Raw genomic sequence first — 24,558 nt, 5'->3', positions numbered from 1 at the left:
TGTTCCAATATAATGATTTATTAACAATTAGTACGGATTGTCTACGTCTTATCTCTGAGCTGTCGGTTTGGTAAAAGAGAGCGAGTAGATGCATCCGTCATCTTTTATACCCCTATCAGTCATCTCGCTCTTACGCATTCAACAAGCAGGCGTACCACCCAAAACCTTTCTTACAATAGCAATACGGATAATTTTTTTTTTCAACTTCTCGTATTGATGCCATGATTACCAAAAACCTGTTTTCAGCAAAATTAAAATATAAAATGCATATATTTTCGTCTCCCCCGACATAAAAACTCACCTTTCGTGATAATAAACCTAAATCTAACTGTTTGAATATGAAATATTACTGAAATTATAAACATGTTATTTTACGTTATTGATATTATTGCTTACTAGCAACACTTAATTTTATATATCTTTGGTTATTTTTCTATGGATTTACTGTCAAAAAAACGCATCGGCAATGCCGTTGTATATTGTTTGCATCTAAAATTTTTAAGTCGTATATTTCAGTTTATATTGCTTGCCCCAACCTAATTCTTTCGGATTCGGATTCCCCGTCCCAAAGTTAGTATAAAGATAACTATTTTTATTGTCAAAAAGCGTTCAAAATGGCCAGTTAAATTTTTTGTGCGCCGAAATTTTAAAGTCGTGTAATTCAGTTAATATTGCTTGCCGCCACCTAATTCTTCCAGATTCGGATTCCCCGGCCCAAAGTTAGTATAAAAATAACTAGTTTTAATTTTTAGGAATTTCACCCATAAACCGAAGCTTACCCCAAAATTTAATGCGTTCACATTTCCGTCTGAAAATTGTTTTGTTCGCATCAAATAACCAAAATTTACTAATAAAAAAGATTTTCAGACGTATTGCTATGAGACATTTTTTTTGTCTCATTTTTAATTTTTTTAAGTGATTTTACGGGTTTGCGCTACACCACTAACATCTGAAAAATATGTTTCCGGTATCTCAGAACTATCATTCAACTACAGTCTGCAAATCAGACATACCTATTGCTATGATGCAGTTCGGTAAAATTCTTTGACAATTTTGAAAATTCGGTCAGATCAAACGCTACGCGGAAAATGTCTGATATTGGTATTTTCGAGTTCAGGATAATCGTATCTATCGATTTGATGCGGTTTTGGCCATATTGCTATGAGACAAAAATTTTGGTCGTGGGCTCTCGTACTAATATTAACGGCTCGCAAGCGTATCCGCGCCATTAGGTATTTAACACAAGAGGTTTTAAAATGTTTTTACCAACAAGAATGCTCCCGAGGTACCTATCTAAGATGTTCTATATTTTGCTTATTTTAAAAGTTGTCGTAAAAAGAAATACCATTTTAGAAATTAAATAAAAATACCTTTGAAATGTTTCTACTTGATGAAATACACATTGATAGGTATTTCTAAAAAATATTTTTTTAAGATGAAAATGTTAACAAAAAAACTAACATTTTGACTCAAAACGTCCTCAATTTTGATAGAATTCGATATGTTTATAACCATAGACATATGAATATTCCTATGTCTGTGTTTATAACACATTTATTTTGTGTAGGTAATGAGTAAGAAAACTGTCACATCACTTTTCATACCGTTTATAGAATAAAAAATATTAATATTTTGTTAACTTTCAACTCTCAATGAAAAAATCCCACCAATTCGTAATCACGCACTTTGACATTTTATTTTATCTTATCAAATGTACCTAATAATTTATAAATATTTGACACAAACTGAGAAGAATAATTATTCATCCTTTCAATGACGAACAAATCAAATATCTAAGCATTTTTATAATTAATTATTACCAGAACTTACCAATTTAATAAATCTTCATATTCCGTCTAGATCAACCCGACAATCTGATTTATTTTATCTACCCTCGTGTAGAACAAACATTCGAAAAAATTCCCCAATTCCTATTATATGTGCATTATTCATATAAATACATTTTTTTATTAAAATATGTTGTTTTTGTCGTTTGTTCGTTTCAGTAATTTTAATTTAGTGTTTTGACGAAAAAACGTAAGATTGACCATGTTAATTTTTTTTCGTTTGTTTTCAAAAATTATGTCTATTCCTAACTAGCCAACGTGTACCCGGCGTTGCTGGGGGTTATTTATAATATTTTTTGACTGGTGTAAATTTTAAACACTTTGTAAAAATGACTTAATCTGACACTCTACATTAAATGGGACCTAGCATTAGGACGAAACATTTGACTTTTGTCATCTTTTCTTATCCCTTTTGTTAATATTTTAGACATCTTTCCTTATCATGCAAATGAAAATATACTTTTAGTTTGGGTTTACGTTTCGTGGTTGGTGGTTGCTCTGTTACATTTCACTTTCATCCCCCTTTTCGTAATAAACATTTTAGTTTTTTTTTTGGTATTTGGTATTTTAAGTTAGCTTATCTTCTTTACATTTATTTGGTATAAGTAGACAGTTTTTTTTGTTTAAAATCAACTTAAAGTGAACTTTTTGTAGCAAGCAGACGAAACATATGTTTTATTTCATCTACCTATTATACAATTACAATATTTAAAAATCCTTCAATTGGATGTCAATTTGATACAAAATTAAGAGAAAATTGAAAACCCTCTTAAGATGTTTTCCTGCTTAAGAAGTTTTTTTTGCCGGTCCCTTGGAAAACCTCTTAAGAGGGTTCCAATGTAATCCAAAAATGAATCACGATAATGATCTCATAAAAACCGTTGCCCAACATGCAAAGTATTTTAAACTCATCTTCCTACCTGTCGGACCAAGCTTCTAATTTTTCTGCCAGTTGGGAGATGTTTATTATTGCTAAATAGATTAGCTTCTGATATCGATTTACATCTTTTAAAACATTGAAGAGTTTTAACTGTATTACTGTCTTCAGGGTACAATTGAAGAGAAGATCTACGAAAGATCTGTCACCAAACAAGCCGTCGCCTTCCGGGTGGTGGACGAACAGCAAGTGGACCGGCATTACAACATGGCGGAGCTCAGTGAACTCTACTTGTAAATATTTGAGATACAGATACAGTAAAGCCAAAAACAAATACAGTGGTGCCTCACACAACGAACTTAATTCGTTCCAGGAGCAAGTTCGTTATGCGAAAAGTTCGTTATGTGAAACGCGTTTTCCCATAACAATACATGTTAAAAAAAATAATTCGTTCTGTAGCATAAAATATGGTAAGATGACATAAAAAAAAGATAATTTTTTTGTTATTATTTTTATTTAGATACATCTAAAAACATAATGAAAAAAACACACATTTTTTAATTTTAAGAAATAATCGAATCTTGCACATCTTCATCCATTTTCCGCCGATGGTGCAGTGAAAAACCTGTCCAAAGTCGTTTGTTTCTCTCTTTTCTTCAACATCTGCCGGAAATAACGGACAAGAGTATCGGAGTACAGGTCGTTGATCCTGTTTGCTTCAGCGGAATCCGGATAGTGGGCATTGGTAAACTCCTGAACTGCTTTCACACTGTTTTACCCCACATTCACTCCTTCTAATTATTTCCTGTTTCATTTCAAGAGAAATCACCTTCCTGCTTTTTTTAGAACCCATCATATAAAAAAATGTTGAGTTTATCTTAAAAGGACGACTGCCGTGATACGTGTGCGATTTAATTCGTAATGAAGAACGATTGCTGCGATACGTGCGTATGTAAAGCGTACTACGCAGTGACTAACGAGTCTAACGACTGCCTGCGCGGGAGGATGCAATTAATCGGCAGTGATCGTAGAAGATCGGGCGACTTCGTTGTGTGAAGCGAAGTTCGTTGTATGAACCGTGAAATGAACGAAAAGGAAGTTCGTTGTGTGCAGCATTCGCTGTGCGAGGCGTTCGTTGTGTGAGGCACCACTGTATGTACAAATCTCCTTTTTACCTCTCTCCATGCCACATTTCGGTTGTCTGTTCAAAATCACCTTAATTAGCAGCAGACACATACCTGGACGGATGACGAACCTCGTGCTGGCACTGTTGGTGGCGCGGTGCACTCTTTCGCTGCAGTAGCTGGTCCAGTTTCCTCACCACCTGGGATTCTTGCTGCAGAGTCTCCATCCTCTACCTTCGTCGAATGTCACAGCGGTGCTGCCAAGGTCTGGAATCCATGAGAGGACATTGTATCAGCGCTCATACCTAGCAGCAGACACATACCTGGAAGGATGACGAACCTCGTGCTGGCACTGTCGGTGGACGCGGTGGACTCTCTCGCTGCAGCAGCTGGTCCAGTTTCCTCACCACCTAGGATTCTTGCAGCAGACTCTCCATCTCCGTGTCACCTGTTTCTGTACATCATTTTATTTAACTTAATTTCAATTTGTAATATTTATATTATTTTTTTTGTAATATCTGCATTAACTGTACAGCGCCCCTGAGGTGATATTTCGCAAAAGCGGCGCTATAAAAATCATCCAATAAATAAATAAATAACCCTGTCGGCCTCAGAGCCCAAATCAGACACCTCTGGGAATGCTGTATGTGAATGGGTCTTTTAAAGAGATGAAGAAGTGTGAAGCCGTGCTTTAAAGAGACCCGTGCTGTAGGAAGGAGTAAAAACAGAACCCGCCAAACCGTTTCAGAGTAGAGCTGTTGAACACAACTGGTAAAAATTATCCTTTCTCGTATGGTGACTGTCAACCTTGTACAAATGTGCTAGGCTCGCGTTCGGCATGTTTCCCCGTTGTGCGTGCACAAGGGAATTCTTTGGAGCATCTTCCATTAATATGCCGGTAAAATGTGTATGTTGTAGGAAGAAGAAAACACAACAGCCAGAAAGTCGTTCTCCAGCTCAATTGTTGAGTTGAGCTGTTTCATTTAGTTTTTAACCAAGTATTGGGCATGTATTTATTTTGAGTATCTATCAATTGTCACTGCTTCGCTTCAACTATGCCATGTGAAATCTTATTATGCTCACCGTCAGATATTTCAACTTTATTTTGTAGATGACCTTTTTGATATGGGATTTTATTATTTATTACTTTTTATTTTCAGTATTAACCCCATTCCAAACGGACCGCAGCCAATCCCAAGCTTCCCATCTGATCATGTTCTGGCCAGAGTATTGGCCGCCACCCGCTTGGAGAGTAAACAACGTAATTCTGAAAACTTTAAAGGAACTGATTGTTGGGCCGCTGCCGAAGTGTCTATCGTTGACAAAGTAGCCACAGAACACAACAATAATCCTATAAACTTCAATGACAATACTAACATGTCTAAAGACGATATTCTGGCCCCGGATAACCCAACAAATGCCTTGCACAAAAGTAAGATATGTGACAAAGATAAGATATCTTCTTCAATGGTCATGCTTACTAACCGGTCAGCCAGTGAACCATTATCCATCTCTAACAATCTGGAGAAGATATCATCTTCGATGGTCACTTTGACTAACAGAGCGTCCAGTGACAGTCAAGTAACCAGCTTGAATGGTCCTGAGAGAGTATCTTCTTCGATAGTCATGTTGACTAACCATGCGTCAGATGACAGTCAAGCAACCAACAACACTGAGAGGATATTATCTTCAATGGTCATGCTTACTAACCGGTCAGCCAGTGAACCATTATCCATCTCTAACAATCTTGAGAAGATATCATCTTCGATGGTCACTTTGACTAACAGAGCGTCCAGTGACAGTCAAGTAACCAGCTTGAATGGTCCTGAGAGAGTATCTTCTTCGATAGTCATGTTGACTAACCATGCGTCAGATGACAGTCAAGCAACCAACAACACTGAGAGGATATTATCTTCAATGGTCATGCTTACTAACCGGTCAGCCAGTGAACCATTATCCATCTCTAACAATCTGGAGAAGATATCATCTTCGATGGTCACTTTGACTAACAGAGCGTCCAGTGACAGTCAAGTAACCAGCTTGAATGGTCCTGAGAGAGTATCTTCTTCGATAGTCATGTTGACTAACCATGCGTCAGATGACAGTCAAGCAACCAACAACACTGAGAGGATATTATCTTCAATGGTCATGCTTACTAACCGGTCAGCCAGTGAACCATTATCCATCTCTAACAATCTGGAGAAGATATCATCTTCGATGGTCACTTTGACTAACAGAGCGTCCAGTGACAGTCAAGTAACCAGCTTGAATGGTCCTGAGAGAGTATCTTCTTCGATAATCATATTGACTAACCATGCGTCAGATGACAGTCAAGCAACCAACAACACTGAGAGGATATTATCTTCAATGGTCATGCTTACTAACCGGTCAGCCAGTGAACCATTATCCATCTCTAACAATCTTGAGAAGATATCATCTTCGATGGTCACTTTGACTAACAGAGCGTCCAGTGACAGTCAAGTAACCAGCTTGAATGGTCCTGAGAGAGTATCTTCTTCGATAGTCATGTTGACTAACCATGCGTCAGATGACAGTCAAGTTACCAATAGCACCGAGAAGGTATCATCTTCCATAGTCATGCTGACTAACCCAGCATCAGATCACAGTCAAGTTCTCAAGAGCACCGAGAAGGTATCATCTTCCATAGTCATGCTGACTAACGCAGCATCAGATGGCAGTCAAGTTACCAAGAGCACCGATGAGGTATCATCTTCCATGGTCATGTTGACTAACAAAGCATTCAGTGACAGTCAAATAACTAGCTTCAACAGTCTTGGGGAGACATCTTCTTCGATAGTCATGCTGCCTAACCGAGCTTCCAGTGACAGTCAAGCAACCAACAACACTGAGAGGATATCATCTTCAATGGTCATGTTGGACAACCAACTGACCGGTGGCAAAGGGAAGGCGGTAGCTGGTGGCAATGGTACTTGTCTGCCGTATGTTTGGAGCATGCCCGAACATGACTCCCTTCTGAGGGACCTCTTCGAGGAACAGTTGGACGAGGACGATAGGAAACTGGCGTGGCTGGAGTATGAAGCGGAAAGAGAACAACAAAGTAAGTAAATATGTAATAATATATAGTAGACATTGTCACGACCGGGGTTCCATGACAAAACAGAACAGTGACAATATTATAATGTGAAGATAAATTGAAGGAAAAAAAAAACAATCTTATGCGATAATCGCGCAGACTATCGACACATGGGTTAGTTAGATTATAATGGTTATAATCTAGGCAGGTATGTGCCTATGTAAATTAACGCTCTGTTCGCTGAACCAAAAAGATAGGTATTCGCTAATGTGACTTACGGAAGAGTTGGTTGTGATGTTCGATGATATGGTTCTTTTGGCAGCGCTCGTATGGTGGAGGAATTCACAGGCACTCGTTTAAGATTGAACTAATTATAACTCCGGCTAGAAATTGAATTGACACATCGGTTTTTTTCTCAGTACGGTGCTTTCGTCGACTGTCATTAGCTGACGTTTTCGCTACGGCGTGGGGGCGGCTCGATTCAAATCAAAGCAACACTGCGCAGATTCAAACCAGTAAAATTTGAATCCTAGCCTCCTTATTGGTTCGAGCGGAAAAAGCGTTTAAACAATTCAGAGTCACGAAACACCTAATCTTTACTTAACCTGACCCAAACTAACCTGCTATTTTATTTTGTTCTGTTTTATCCAGTAACCACATAATTGATGTCTAGTATGAAAGAGACGGCGTAAGAGGATGAGAAGAATGGACTATAAAAGAGTGTGACCGATTGCCTCTTATAATAAATTTTGTTAATTTCAGTCTGTAAACTCATCGCTCTAGTTCGTTTTGGTCCACAACAAGTATGCAATTTTTCTCAAAAAGCATTTATTTATACGATACAAGTGAACAAAAAAAATTGAGAAATTATTTTTAATTTGTTTTCAAGACGCAGTTTGTCCACCAAAATCAACAACATTCCGAGCATGTTTATCCAAAACACTTTGTCGTACCTACATCCATATTAAAAACGTGTTTTCTGCGTAATTTTAAATATTTGGATCGAATTTTACATAAAAATTATAATTTCTATCACTTTAAGGACGGGTTGTTTCGGAGAATCTGAACAATTCATCAAAGTTCAACGTTCATTTTCAAGTTCTGTGAAAGATTTTTTCAAGTTCTGTTTTTATTTCAGTTTTGTCAAGCAACTAGCCTACAATGATATAAAAACAGAACTTGAATAAGTCTTTCACAAAACCCGAAAATGAACGTTGAAATTTGATGAATTGTTCAAATTCTCCGAAACCACCCGTCCTTAATCATTTTAGTAAGCTTATAATTAAGTTAATTTCATTGTATATGCATTTTTCGTAAAAAAATCTTTGAAGCGCTATTTCTCCCGATTTACCTTTTTTGTCTGTTGGATAAAAATGAACTAGAGCGAAGAACTGTTATTCCTTCATTTAAAATTGTTTTCTAAAAATTACTAAAAATATAAATATGTGTTATGGTTAAGGTTTGTTTTCACAGGTGTAACATAGTCCTTAAAAGGACTTTTTAACTCCTGACGTTTCGGACAGATCTCACTGTCCATCTTCAGAGGCCTACTTGTACCTAAACTTCTGGACCGAACAGACACGCGAAAGCGTTCAGTTTGAGACAAAACTCAAGACATAAGGCCTCTGAAAATGGACAGTGAGATCTGTCCGAAACGTCAGGAGTTAAAAAGTCCTTTTAAGGACTACGTTACGCGGGTAACTGAGAAAATTATTCTACACATAAACAGTCTTAATATTAATTTAATACACAGCGGAGAATGGAAAAGAAACAGACCAATTATAAATGTCCACAGATAGTTGAATTGGTAATATACGACTAAGTATTTAGTGAATGTAGACTAAAATATAAATAATTGTTAATGATAAAGTTCGTGAGAGCCCCTGCCTAAAATATTTTATCTGCCTAATTTGGTGTTTGAAAAGTTCTCAAAAATTAATATTAAATGCTTATGTATTTTCAGGAGTGGTGAAAGCAAATGGTGTGATGATTGTACCAGATTTAAAGATGTCCAAGAAGAACTACAAAGTGCCGCCACCATTTGTTTCTCAAAATGTTTTCCCCGTCAGCAATATAATGGCATCCAGGTGATTTCACATTTCATTTCTCTTCTCCTCTTAACTCTTCTGTAGCGTACTGTATTTGAAAATACACAGATTTCAGATTTTTTTCTTTTCTATGTAGAGCCTATAAAAATTAGCAGTTTTCATTTTCCAATTGCTGGCATTTGCGTGTTTTTTTTTAAATTGTATTTTTGCTAGCCAGTTTTGGTGAAATTGAAAATTAATTTGGGCGACTTTAAGCTATTGTAGTTGAACATTAAAAAAATATTTTAATTGATGGAGATAAGATATGTTCACTCGGAAGGAAACCTGAAATTAAAAATTCATAGCTCCCATCACTTAAATCAGCGGTCGGGGAACTTTTTTAACCATTACCCCAAAATTTTGTTGCTTAAGTCGATATTACCCCTTCCCGCCATTTCGAAAAGAAGACAATCAATGTATATTTAAATAAACATTATTTATTGAATTAATTTACACGGAAAATAAAAAAAAAGTTACATGAAAATAGTAAGTATGTAATAGACAAACAAAATAAAATTCTCAAATTGGATCAAACAAAAATTCATATTTACAGGTTTCCCTTTCAGTTTTTGGAGAAATGATGTTGCTTCATGTTTGATACAATTACTTCAAAATTGGGACTTTTTGATGTAATTTCTATATAGGTACTATAATAAGCCAGGTTTTGAAGTTTCCCGGTAATTGTTTGGTTTTGGTTTCCTTCTTATTGTACTTTTATGTCCACCTATTATATAATATTTTAATGTTTTCTTGGTTGTCGAGTTTGTGCTTATTTATTTGTGGCCTGGGCCCGTCCAAGTGCGAAATGCAAACGGAAGTGGCGACATCTTTTTTGGCGACATCGACATCTCGACTTTTTTTTTTCTTCATATGAAGCGGTTACTTTGTGATGTGACATTATAATTTAAAATTAAACAGTAACTTTGTAAACATCACTTATGGGTAAATACTTAATGCCGACCGGGTTTCGCTACAACCGTAGCCTCATCAGGGCAGTATAATACTTTTTTTTTGTTAAATTTTTTTTTATGGAGATTTTTCAGTTTGGGGAGGCAGTGCCTGTATCGGTGATTCAATCCAATATTGTTTTTGAACGACTTTCTTAAAAGAATTGAGTTTGTGTCTATTTATTTGTATTATGTATTTACAGGCGTAGACAAATAATTCATCTTAATAACGCGTAACTTACAAAAAAGTTTTTTTTCCCAAAAATAATTAAATTAGCGTCATCGACGAAAGAGCAGATTATGATTTAAGATTTTCACGGCCAACAGTATTTTTGTTATTTGTTGAGCCGTGTTGCGCTAGCGCAACACAGCATAACACCCCAAAAACAAATAACAAAAAAAAGAGCAGATTATGAATTCTTTAACCATTATTCCCTTAACCATTTATCTTTCTTCTGATCTCTATAATCTTTAACCATTACTTTTTTATTTTACTTTTTATGAATAGCAGTATTTCTTTTTTGATTCAAAAATTTACTATTAAAAAATATACTAACTATTGTGTTGTCCGCAGATTGATACCGATTACTAATCACAATATGGTTAACCACTTTGGAGGATCTATCTTGCCCGACTCGGGTACCGACAGCATCTTCAAGCCGCGTCCGTCAACAAGTTACTCCAACAAGTCCCGCTTCATCAATCCCAACTTCCAACATCCCAACTCCGGAAGCAGCCACACGGCGGCTCGTGCGGCTGTTCGCCAGCCGTACGCCGTGGGCAGGTATGGGTCGCTCAAGCCACCCGACCGCATGCGGCCCACCGTGATGGCCAACATGGCGTTCCAGAACATTCAGATTAGCAACCTAACGAGTGCCACTTCCAGCCAGCCTCCTAACCCCAATCAGAAAAAGAAAAGGTAAATAGCGATGCGCTAGTTAGTTTATATTTAAACTCGTCTAATTTTTCTAGGCTAATTTAGCAAGGCTAGCAGTCCACAATGGAGTGCTATGCCTATCACGATGTATGGCAGTGAGGCATCGAACGGGCAGAGAAAGGATTGAATGCTGTTGAAATGAGATTCCTGAGGTGTATGTGTGCCGATTCCACCATGCAATACTAGATTTATTTCAGTGCTTAAATTCTGGGACTAACTACCATTTGTACTCCTCATTGTTCAGAATACTTATGGGGGGAAATAATTATACAGAATCAGTGGACATCCTTAATTTACCACTTAAGATTGTTACTAAGGACGGGTTGTTTCGGAGAATTTGAACAATTCATCAAATTTCAACGTTCATTTACGGGTTCTGTGAAAGTCCTATTCAAATTATATTATTATAGGTGTATCTTCCAGAATGCGACGTTTACTATTGCTCAATAAAATTTAGCCTTCAGGCGCATTCCCACAGTTCGTATTTTCAAAGTAAGTGCAGTTTCCCACATTTGCACATTCGACCCTACAATAAAACAATTCATTGGCCTGGTATTTTTATAAACATATTGCCTTGTTTGTATCATTTATGATTTAAGAATTGGTGACATTTTACTGCAAGCGGCGGCAGTTTTCAAATAGAGCTGTTCGCCTTCGATTTTATGATGACCCTAGTTAAACCATTATGCCTAAAAATATTTGCCAATACCTTTCCCACCCCTGTCCCATAGTAATAAAAACCCCAAATAAAGTTTCATCTCCCTCAAAATAATTCCTTTAAAATATTTCTATTGTTTAAGTCACGTTTGTATCATTAAGAATAGTTAAATGCATTTTATTTTATGTTAAGAATGTTGTTTGCCAACGAGCGGGTGGAACATCTTTATTTTGGTAAAATGTCCTTCAGAATTTAGTTTAAATACAGATACCTCCCAGAAAAAGGACAGTATTGCAGTGTTGCTATAACGGGTAGGTACAGACGTACCTACGCTGTCAGTCGTGAGATAATCACTAGGTTTATGTAAACCTAGGTAAAACTGAAGAATAGAGGAAACTAGACCTTTATTTCTTTCAGTTTAAGTTTTAGCAGAGGAAAATAAGATCCTCTGCGATTATATTGTGAATTAATAAATTTATATGTCAAGAAGAAGAAGTGTTTTCCTGCATTCCATCTGACGGCGTGTTCTCGTACCACGATAGCAGAAACATATGGTCCTTCGAGCCGCATCGGGAACAGCAGCATCATGGAAGCGGGACAACACTCAAAGACGTCATCTGTCTCCGGCAGCAAGGCGGGAACCAGCAGCAGCTGGATGGAGGCTCAAATAAAAGCTTCAGCAACCAAGGTGCACATCACGAGACAAAAGGCCCGCCTACTTACGGAGATGGCTGAAGCAAAGATGGCCGCGGAAGCAAAGGCTTCCGAAGCAAAGGCTTCCGAAGCAAAGATGACTGCAGCAATGTCAGTCTTGGAAGCAGAGGAGCAACATGCGGCGCTCGTTTTAGAAGCTGCATCAAGGACTTCGCAACGGACTCTCGAGGATAGAGTCAATGACTGGGTGGACCAGTCACATCACAGTTCATCATCAGAACTTGGAGATCACGATGAACAGCCTCTTCGAGTTCAAATGGAGCAGCAACAGGAACTGCTCCATGATGGGCGGTTATCACTACAACCGCCCACAAGAACTGCACAGCAACAGCCCTTGGCAGGGCAGACTCTCCCGTCGCAAATGGAACCTCGGGTAGAGCAGGCTCATCCGCTGCAATTGGAACAGCGGTTGGAGCAGCACAAGGGTGGGCGGTACGCATTACTCCCACCAAAAGGATCCTCAGAGCAGCAGCCCTTGGCAGGGCAGACTCTCCCATCGCAATTGGAGCCTCGGGCAGAGCAGACTCTTCCGCTGCACTTGGGACAGCGGTTGGAGCAGCAGCAGCAGGGCGGGCGGTACGAGCTACTCCCACCCAGAGGAACATCGGATCAGCAGCCCTCGGTAGGGCAATCTCTTCAGCTGCAGTCGACGCAGCCTCAGCAGCCAAGCAGTAGCTACTGGGAGCTGCCTACATCAGAGCAGCCATTCAACTTAGCAGAGCAACGCGACGGGCAACAGTGGCCAGAGTCGCAGGGCCGATTCCAGGGACCAACACCTGCTATAACTGAAGACCGTCTCGCGGAATCAATTGGTAAGGCAATGTCTTTATATAATACCAGGCCCAAAGTTAATGATCTTCCCACATTTAACGGCAATCCAATTGAATGGATTGCGTTCAAATCAATATACCATCATACCACAGACTTCTTAAAAGTATCTGACAGCGAAAATTTATATAGATTACAAAAAGCGTTAAAAGGAGAGGCGCGTGACGCGGTTTCTTCCCTTCTATTATCTCCTTGCAATGTCAAGGAAATAATAAATACGTTAGAAAATATTTTTGGCAACACGGATCACATCATACAAAAAACTATTGGTGAGATCCGAAATTTAAGTAAATTAGATGAGAATACCAGTTCAGACGCCATAATTCGATTTTCTTGTAAAGTAAAAAATTTAATTTCTATGTTAAAATCATTTAAAAATATCGGACATTTGCACAATCCAGATTTGTTATCGACATTAATCGGTAAACTGCCTAGTACACTACGAACGTTGTGGCTTACAGACAAAGATAGGCGGAACACAACACAGCCAATACTCTGCTATTTATCACTTTGGCTGGAAGAAATCGTCATTAATTCACGTGACTCGGGAATAAGTTTTAATTCTAAAATCAGTAACGAAACTAAATTCGCTTCCAATAACCATTTCAAGCAGTATAGTAATAATTATCATCCACGACAAGCTAATCAACATCAAAATAAACAAAATTTTAATAGGCCTTATGCATCCAAAAATAATCATTTCGAACGTCCGTACGATACGTCAAAAAAATTCCTTTATCACACCACTAATAATGGAAAACCACCGTGCTGTGTTTGCAAAGGAGAACACCAGATTTGGCAATGTGAAAAATTTAAAAATGTCCCAATAACGCAAAGATGGGAAATTGCTAAATATAATAATGTTTGTTACAAGTGCTTAGGGTACGGACATTCCCGTTTTAATTGTAAAGTAAATTTAAAATCACCAAACAAAAAATTTCATGATTTATTGGTTAATCACAATCGGGTGGAAACCGATGAAGTTGTCACAAACACGTGGGAAAGTAATCAAGTACTTTTAAAAATTATTCCGATTACGGTATACGGGCCACTCGGGAGCCGAGATATTCATGCGCTGTTAGACGATGGGTCAACCGTCACATTGTTAGACCAAGAAGTAGCCAAACAAATCGGTTTGTCTGGACCAGTTAGTGACCTCTCATTGCATGGAGTCAATGAAATGAGCTCCAACAACGCGGATTCTATGTCAATAAATGTAAAAATAAAAGGTAAAAACGAAGTAGAATCGTACATAGCTAGTGCTCGAACCGTTCGGGATTTAAAGATACCAGCTCAAATGGCGCTGTCTAATTCTTACATTTCGAGTAATAAACACTTAAAAAACGCCCCTCGCTTTGAAAGGAATGTAAAACCCCAAATGTTAATCGGGCAAAACAACTGGGAATTAATTATTTCCAGAAAAATAGTTCAGGGAGATAAACATAAGGTATCATTATCTTATACAAAGCTTGGTTGGGTCGCGCTCGGCCATATTGCAAAGAAAACGGGAAATAGTGTAGAATTCAATTTTCATGTTCAGGAAAATGAAAATAGCGAATTGCATGAAATTATCAAAGAGAGTTTTAAGATAGACGAGATGGGAGTAGTGAGCCCGAAAATATGCAAAAATGATAAATGTGCATATTCCCTGTTAGAAAGTACCACAAAACGCGCTAGTCAGGGGTGTCATTGGGAGACGGGTTTGCTGTGGAAGGAAGAAGAAAGATATTTTCCTGATAGTCTTCAGGTTGCGGAAAATAGATTAAAAACTTTAGAAAAGAGAATGGATAAAGACCCTGAATTTGCGGAAGCCTACTGCAACAAAATACAACATTATTTAGAGAAAGGATATGCAAAAAAATTCAATTTCAGTGGTAGGTATCCGGATAGCTCGGATAAATTTTATTTACCACATTTTGCTGTTTACAACCCAAGTAAGCCAGGAAAGCTTCGGGTTGTATTTGATGCGGCGGCAAAATCAAAGGGAATTTCTTTGAATGATAGGCTTTTAACCGGGCCCGATCTGTATAATTCTCTGCTAGGAATGCTTTTTAAATTTAGGCAAAATAAAATTGCATTCACCGCCGATATCCAAGAAATGTTTTTACAAATTAAAATTATTGATGAAGATACACCGTTTCAGTTGTTTTTATGGAGAGGAAAAGATCGTAAGGTAGCCCCGTCTGTATACGCTATGAATTCAATGATTTTTGGCGCAAAATCATCACCTTGTTCGGCGCAATTCGTAAAAAATAAAAACGCGGATCAATTTTTATCTCAGTATCCCCAGGCCGTCGAAGCAATAAAAACAAAACATTACATGGACGACTATTTAGATAGTGTAAATTCAGTAGAAAGTGCGAAGAAATTAATACAAGATATTACATACATACATGCTCAAGGCGGGTTTAATATCACCAGCTGGGCAAGTAACGCGCCAGAGGCGCTAGAAAACATTCCAGTAGCCCACAGGTCGAAGAATGTTGTTTGTTTCGAACAAGAGGAAAACATACAGAGAACATTAGGTTTGCAATGGGATCCAAATTCAGACACATTGTCATTCGATCTAAGCTTCAAAAAAATTCCCGGAGATATTATTTCTGGGAAGCAAAGACCCACGAAAAGGCAGATGTTGAAAGTCATTATGACAATATTCGATCCGCCCGGGTTTTTAGCACCCCTGACAGTTCGGTCTAAAATACTACTGCAAAATGTATGGAGGTCGGGTACTGACTGGGATAAGAAATTAAATGATCGTAATTTTAATGAATGGCTTCATTGGTTGGAAGCCTTAAGGTCAATAAGTAAAGTTAAAATTCCTAGGTATTACGAGATTTTATGCGGTGGGGAAAACGCCGTAGACAGACAACTTCATATTTTCTGTGATGCGAGCGAAAAGGCAATGTGTTGTGTAGCTTATAGTCGTGTTCAAAATGCTAATGGTCAGGTCTTCGTAAATTTTATTGCTAGCAAAACCCGCGTAGCCCCAATCAAGCCGATGTCAATTCCGCGCTTAGAATTGCAAGCAGCCCTTTTAGGTAGTAGATTATATAAATGTATAATCGGTGAACACACGCTCACCTTTAACTCGAAACAATTTTGGACAGATTCAAAAACCGTAATGTGCTGGTTAAAATCTGATTCAAGAAATTTTAAGCCTTTTGTTGCGCATAGGTTAGGTGAGTTGGAAGAAACAGTTGGTTCAGAATGCTGGCGGTGGCTTCCAACTAAAGATAATATAGCAGATGAGGCTACCAGAGATACTAGGATGACAGATTTAGGATTAGAGGGGCGATGGTTTTCTGGTCCCGAATTCCTAAAATCACCTCCAGAAGTATGGCCGCAAGAGAATTTGGCTAAACAGTGTGATAGCATAAACAAAGAACTATTAGAGTTAAAACCATCGGCTATCTTACTCACCACATCGGCGGCATGTTTCATAGACTTAAATAAATTCTCCAAATATTCAAGATTATTAAGAGCTACAGCGTACGTTTTTAAATTCATCAACAAATGTAGAGGCAAACAAGCAGAAAATAATTCTCTTACTGCTGATGACTTAACTTCAGCAGAACATTTTCTTATAAAAGAGTCTCAGAAAAGAACGTTTCATAGAGAAATTATAATTTTATCCAAAAACGAAAGATTGCCAAAAGATAGTAGATTAAGACAATTAAGTGCGTATTTAGATGTAAATGGAATAATACGCATACAGGGTAGGATTGCGGCGATTGAAGACGTACAATTAAGTACAGTCTTCCCGATAATTCTCGACAATAAAGATAAGTTAGCTCAATTATTAATTACACAGTTTCACGAGATGTCTAGCCACGGTGGAGTTGAACACGTCTTAAATGCAATAAGACAAAAGTATTGGATACTTAATGCGCGTCAGTCTATTAGAAAAATTAAATATATATGTCAAACTTGCAAAAATAAGAGAGCCCAACCACAGGCACCTCTAATGGGATGTTTACCTATGGAAAGGTTACAACATCATATACGTCCTTTTACACACACAGGCATGGATTACTTTGGTCCCATGAAAGTAACAATAGGGCGCAGAAATGAAAAACGGTACGGTGTTTTGTTTACATGTTTATCAACAAGAGCCGTGCATATTGAAATCGCGGATTCCCTGACTACGGATTCCGCCATACTAGCAATCAGACGTTTTATTGCTAGGCGCGGTTACCCGCTAACTATTTGGAGTGATAATGGAACAAACCTTAGAGGTACTGATAAGGTATTATCAGAATCATTATCATCTCTAAACCAGGACAAATTAAATAACGAAATGTCGGTAAGGAAAATAAATTGGAAATTTAATCCGCCAGGATCTCCTCACCACGGAGGCTCCTGGGAAAGTCTAATAAAATCAATTAAAACTACGTTTTACGCCATATTACGCGAGCAAGCACCACGCCCGGAAACTTTGCACACATTGCTGTTAGAAGCAGAAAATATAGTTAATAGTAGACCACTGGGGGTGACTGTTGATTGTCATTTCAAGTGGGATTCACAAATAAACAAAACTTGCAAGCGGCTGAGAGCGATAGTGGGTAGGATATACAAACTAAAATGTTTTCGTTCCGGTGAATATTTTAAAAATTATTTACCTATCACTCGCAGAATCAACTTTACGGTATGGTTTAACTACTTGGGGTCACTCTTGTAAAACTAATTTAAACCACCTGCAATCAGTACAAAATTCTATGGTGAAGTTATTAGCTCAAAAACATATTTTTTCACAGAGACGAAACATTTCATTGTTGTATCGAAATTTAACAATATTACCGGTGCAGGCCTTATTATGGTACAAAATATTGATCCAACATATATCTGAGTCTGATTATAAAAGGAAAGTGCAACATGAATATAATACAAGGTTTACAAAGAATGACGGAATGCTTGTTCCAAAATATAATAATAAATACGGACGGCGAACCCTAGAATTTAACGTGCCAAAAATGCTTAACATGTTACCCATTAATATAAAAAATTGCGATTCCACAAATAGATTGAGATATATGCTGAAACAATGGTTATTAAATAGAGATAGTTTATATTAATTTAGTTGTGTTAATTGTATGGTTATAGTAATAATATTATGTGTGTATGTATGTAATTGATCATTAACATCCTGTTGACAAACTGCTTTATTGAAGTTTAACGGGATTGTAACTTGAAAACCAATAAAAAAAAAAAAAAAAAAAAAAACTCACACACGTTTCTCTCGATAGCAAGGATTTTGAAAGTCTAACACCAAATCATTTCCTGTTAGGTTATAAATATGACACCCCAATCGTAGGGGTCTTTAATCACGGCGATTTATGCCTAAAAAAGCAATGGCGTATTGCACAATTTTTTGCCGACCAATTTTGGTCACGATGGGTAAAAGAATATTTACCTACACTGGTAAAACGTTCTAAATGGCATGACGTGATACCACCTATAAAGGTGGGCGATGTAGTCATCCTATGTGACAACACGTTGCCCCGGAATACCTGGCCAAAGGGTATGGTAGTAAAAGTATACCCCGGAGCCGATGGACAAGTTCGCGTTGTAGATATTCAAACGAATCACGGTACGTTTCGCAGACCGGCTACTAAAGTAGCAGTATTGAAGATACAACCATCGCATTCTTTTTATCCGCTAGGTGAAATGAATTCACGGGGGGAGGTGAATGCGAAATTACCTACTACAACCATTTAGTCATAAGATATACATTTTTACGGGATTTCTAGTTTTAATACATTACCTACTACACAATTTTTAGTCATAAGATTTACATTTTTTACGGAATTTCTAGTTTTAAGACATTACCTACTACACAATCTTTAGTCATAAGATTTACATATTCTTTTAGGAATTTTTAGTTTTAAGAGTAGCATAAATATTTTTATTTTAGTAATTTAATAAATTTAACTGGTAATTTTCGTAGACAAGCAGCAGGTACCTAATAAAGATAACAGTCGCATTCTTTTCCTATTTTGTGAAGTATCTTCACGGGAGGAGGTATGTATCTTCCAGAATGCGACGTTTACTATTGCTCAATAAAATTTAGCCTTCAGGCGCATTCCCACAGTTCGTATTTTCAAAGTAAGTGCAGTTTCCCACATTTGCACATTCGACCCTACAATAAAACAATTCATTGGCCTGGTATTTTTATAAACATATTGCCTTGTTTGTATCATTTATGATTTAAGAATTGGTGACATTTTACTGCAAGCGGCGGCAGTTTTCAAATAGAGCTGTTCGCCTTCGATTTTATGATGACCCTAGTTAAACCATTATGCCTAAAAATATTTGCCAATACCTTTCCCACCCCTGTCCCATAGTAATAAAAACCCCAAATAAAGTTTCATCTCCCTCAAAATAATTCCTTTAAAATATTTCTATTGTTTAAGTCACGTTTGTATCATTAAGAATAGTTAAATGCATTTTATTTTATGTTAAGAATGTTGTTTGCCAACGAGCGGGTGGAACATCTTTATTTTGGTAAAATGTCCTTCAGAATTTAGTTTAAATACAGATACCTCCCAGAAAAAGGACAGTATTGCAGTGTTGCTATAACGGGTAGGTACAGACGTACCTACGCTGTCAGTCGTGAGATAATCACTAGGTTTATGTAAACCTAGGTAAAACTGAAGAATAGAGGAAACTAGACCTTTATTTCTTTCAGTTTAAGTTTTAGCAGAGGAAAATAAGATCCTCTGCGATTATATTGTGAATTAATAAATTTATATGTCAAGAAGAAGAAGTGTTTTCCTGCATTCCATCTGACGGCGTGTTCTCGTACCACGATAGCAGAAACAATAGGCTAGTTGATTGACAGAACTGAAATAAAAACAGAACTTAAAAATATCATTCACAGAACTTGAAAATTAACTTTGAAATTTGAAGAATTGTTCAAGTTCTCCGAAACAACCCGTCCTAAGACAATTAAGTTATGTATGATGAATACTGTACAATTTTTACTATTCATATCATATGAATAGTAAAAATTGTACAGTTCCTCATGGAAGCGATGGCATGGTTAATTAATAACTTGGGACAGCCACGTCAAGAGTCAGAATAACAGAAGAGTACATAATATGTTATAAGATGATGTGATGTGAATTAGGCAAAGAGTGTGTGCTGAGATGAAGTTGTTTGGCAGTCCACTCTCTCTGCCTACCCCTAATATGTAACTATGTAATTGGACTTGGCTACTCAAACTTTTTGACTCATCCACACATTCTTCATTTTACCCACAGAATTTTTCAAAATACATTAACCCTTAAATATTCAATAAATAAAAAATATTTTTATTAAGACCAACATAAAGACAGACTCTACTTGATATAGTTACATTTTGATGTTTGTGTTTAACAAACACAGTAGAAGTAATATCCAAAGGCAAACTGAAGGTGTAAGGTCGACACTGCAATTGTAGTGCTTCGTGTAGTGCGTGGGCACAATTCTTCAACACTGCAAATGCAGGGCTCCGGCTCCTAAGGGTTAAAGCCACATTATTTGGGAATGTTACTTTTCAGTGGTTTCGTATAGGATAGTCTTCGAAGTACAACATTTTAGAGTAATTTTTGCTGATTAAGGCATTTTTAATACTAAAAACTAAATTTGTTGAGAAAAAAAAAATGTTATTTCGAGAAATCTGTAGATGAAATTACTCAACCCTCAAATAACTCACTTACAAATAGCATTGCAATATTTTACATCAAAATTTGGAAAAAAAAATAACCACTTTCATATTGTTAGCAATAATAAAACGCCAAGTAAATGGTTATGATGAAATATAATTTGTCTTCACGGTCCATTACAATAATAACATCCAATAAGGAGTAAGGTTATATCGTGCATTGTGCAGCTTAAAATCCCAGCCGTTGGCTCTGGCAGTTCGGACCGTGGGCTGCCACTTCTCGCGTGTCCAGCAGGTCCAGCTAATCCACTCTTTACCTGCCGATATGCATGACAGCTGGAGTAGTTTCCCTGTTGGCCGACAGAGCGCACCTCTGGCGACATAAGAGCGAACCAAATTAATGTGGCGCCAATATTTAAATATGCAGCTAAAAACATAAACTTCAAGACTTTTAATTAGTTTTACGAATCTGTAAATATTCGTCTTTATCGTCTCCTGTAAAATTTTCTTTTTGTGGCTTGAAGCTTTTTACCAAAGCACAGTCGATATTGATTCTGACACAAAACTGTATTATAATTTACAAATTATTTTGCAGGAAGAAGAAAGTACTGCGATACTTCCCGACTGACAAAGCCAGCACCTCCAACGGCCCAGTGATGGACCTGACCTCGCTCCCCGACACTCCAGACAAAGACAAACCCCCTGGGAGGCGGAGAAGCTCCTCCGCGAAGAAGTCCAGCAAGAGGACTCCCGGTAAAACGCCAAAGAAAGCCACTCCTCGGCGATCATCCGTTGAGAATAAGTCCTCACCGAAGAATCTGAAGCGCAATTCCACCAAGAAGCTGGCGAAGAATTTTGACGAAGACTCTGACTGTGATCTCCGGCGAAAGCAGCACCAGATGTGACAATTCCCAGGAGGCTATTCTTCGGGACCAGTCAAACGGTAATTGTAATTACTTTATCAATGGGCTTTATAAACTTTAAAGTAAATTTTAACGAAATGCTATTATTTTTCTGTGTAGTGAAATTACCAAAAGCTAAAGAGTACCATCTTATTCGCATAGCAAGTATTAACACACTTCAGCCGGGTTTCTTTGCCTTTCGTTTACATCGGTATTTCAACAAAAGGATAGTATGTAATTTGTTATTGTAATAATTCAATTCCTAGAATGAGGGTTTTTATGACCCTGAAAATCTACTTCTGTTCCGCCCCATTCAACTCCTATGTGCAAGGGAGCGAGAGATGTCGGGTGTATTTAAAGAAAACAGGTATGGGCAAATACCGATAGGCGGACTATAATAAACATATTACAAGTTTTTTTTGTTGTTTGTTTTTGGGGTGTTATGCCGTGTTGCGCTAACTCCTTCTTTAGCCGACGTTTCGGACAGCGTTGCAGTGTCCATCATCAGGATCGTTGCAGTGTCCATCATCAGTGTCCATCATCACACATCTTCGGATCTACCGGATCTGCCCTGATGATGGACACTGCAACGCTGTCCGAAACGTCGGCTAAAGAAGGAGTTAGCGCAACACGGCATAACACCCCAAAAACAAACAACAAAAATGCTTTTGGCCGTGAGAATCTAAAAACTTACCATATTACAAGTTTAATTGAGTTGCAATTTAAAATAATATTCGATTTTCGTTTAGTACTTTTGTAGCTTGGGTATGCGTGTTAGTTACTACCTAGAAATTTTTATTGAAATATTTCAATTATTTTCCAAGATTTAACGATTTAAAACAAATTAAAGAAATTCGCACGGTACATTTATTTTTGCCCGGAAACAGCGTAGCGCCAACGCAAAAAATACTCGCCAGAAATGTGTTAAAACAGTAATATTGACATGAAACATTAAAACATGTTTATTTTTATTTTAATTTTTTGCATGAAGATTTTTCAGTTTGGGGAGAATAACAAAAATATCCGCAAAAACATCAATAATGATGGAGTTTTACCTACCATTAAAACTCTTATTATGTTGCCTTCCTCATCCAGAACATATATATTATGTGAGAGACGACATGTCGATTCTTGTCATAGTGGTCTGATCCTACTTCCTTTTTCCTGTTTTGGTAATCCTGGGATGACATCATCTACTCGCTCTGTGATTGGTTGTTTGTTTTGTCACCGGCAGTTGGCGTCTCGCGTCGTTTCATTTGTCAATTATAATCTCACCAAGCAGTGATTAAATATATGTTCTGGATGAGGAAGGCAACATAATAAGAGTTTTAATGGTAGGTAAAACTCCATCATTATGTACTGCCGTTCCTCATCCAGAACATATATATTATGTGAGAAGTGTTTGTTATCGCCTTGGTGACAGAACTGATGTCAATTGTGAGAGGTTATAGGTTCAAACAGATTTGTGAGAGATGGCAATGTCAAAGAGTTACCTCCTTCCATTACCTCCCTTCTGTAATGTTTTGCAAAAGTGTTCTCGCTCTTCCAATTTCCTCTTTCCAGGATCTTTTCAATGGGGCAATTTTCTAACCAGCTCAGTGATGCTACAGCAGACCTTGTACTCCCTGCTGATTTATCAATGCCAGCACTTTTTAGTACTGTTTTCACCCATCCTCCAATTATTGTTCTTGAGGCAGGTTTTGGCGGGCCCGTCGTTGAAATAAATAAATTTGGTATGGAATTTGATTCTTGTCTTCTTACTCTAGATAAGGTGCATACTTTACGGAGCCAATATACTGGATCTGTAGCTCGGTCTGAGGAAGCTTTAAGCTTCCATCCCGACTGCTGACGAGTAGTAGAATCAGTTTTAGATCCAAAAGCTGGCCAAAGTATAATATGGTCCCCATTGTCCACGAAACTGTCTGGTGTGTATAGTAACAGAGTAAGATCGTGCACTCTTCGTCCAGATGCGAGTAAAAGAATGACAGCGCATCTTCGAGAAGCCTCAAACAGAGTAACTGTTTCTGTAAGGTTTTCTTTCAACCATACAGTAACTTGTCTAGGGTCCCAGATAGGCAATGCTTTCTTCTTTCTAGAAGTATTAACTATACCTTTCATTACTTGTTTAACTAAGGTATGGCTGCTTAGCGATTCACACTCTGGGTTGGTTAATGTTGAAATGGCTGACTTATGAAGAGCAATGGTATTAGGAGCCAAGCCTTCTTTAAGTTTTAAATTGGCTAAAAATCTTGCCAACTGGGAACCTGAAGGATCAGCTATATCCACCTTATTCTTGACACACCATTGGCCCCACCTCTTCCATGCTAATTTATATGCGGTGACCGTTGAAGATCGCCATCCAGCATTGAGGAGGCCTCTCTCGTGTTCTGACCATTCATTGAGCGCTCCTCTCCAGCCCCAATCTTCCATACTTCCATCTCCAGTTTTTGAATCTGAGGAGGATGAAGACCTGTCGAGATATCCACCAGGTTGTCGAGTAGGTTGGTTATTTGTAAAGGTGGAGCTAGTGCTCTCGACTGGAGATCTGGCAGCCAGAACACCTTGGGCCACCTCGGTACTACCAATAGGTAAATACCGACACACTTGTTTAGATGTTCCAGGACTCTCGGTATCAAGCAAGGCGGTGGAAATACCCATGCCAGTGGGAAGCACCAAATCCTGCTGAAAGCATTGTGATATAGGGCTGCTGTGTCGGTGGGGTCTATGCATACATAACTGTTTACAACATGAGCTCTCTTGGATGCAAATAGGTCCACCATGGGTCTGCCCCAAAGGCAGAATATCTGGTCGGTCGCTGTAGGTAGAAGGTGCCATTCTGGTAACAAGGTCCCTCGGGAAAGATGATCGGCGAGTCCATTGTATCGTCCCGGGAGGTAATACACTTCCATCCTTATGTTGTGCGCGTCCGCTACTTCCAGA

The 24,558-nt window shown here is 37.9% G+C and overlaps 1 protein-coding gene across 1 annotated transcript; it reads left to right on the top strand.

The window, feature by feature from the left end:
• Positions 1–461: 461 nt before the first annotated feature.
• On the top strand, positions 462–21,621 carry LOC149408922 (uncharacterized). Its single transcript, XM_089650288.1, has 6 exons — positions 462–570; positions 2,896–3,017; positions 5,009–6,927; positions 8,867–8,990; positions 10,512–10,856; positions 21,312–21,621. The coding sequence occupies exons 2-6, from the start codon at positions 2,992–2,994 to the stop codon at positions 21,619–21,621; spliced, it is 2,724 nt and encodes a 907-aa protein (XP_089506414.1). The 5' UTR covers positions 462–570; positions 2,896–2,991.
• Positions 21,622–24,558: the final 2,937 nt, after the last annotated feature.

The sequence above is a fragment of the Hesperophylax consimilis genome, unplaced genomic scaffold (assembly GCF_061612785.1).
Source record: "Hesperophylax consimilis isolate HC1 unplaced genomic scaffold, BYU_Hcon_1.0 scaffold_41, whole genome shotgun sequence".
Taxonomy (NCBI): domain Eukaryota; kingdom Metazoa; phylum Arthropoda; class Insecta; order Trichoptera; family Limnephilidae; genus Hesperophylax; species Hesperophylax consimilis.
The sequence above is the reverse complement of the archived record's forward strand: the minus strand, read 5'-3'. Positions and strand labels throughout refer to the sequence as shown.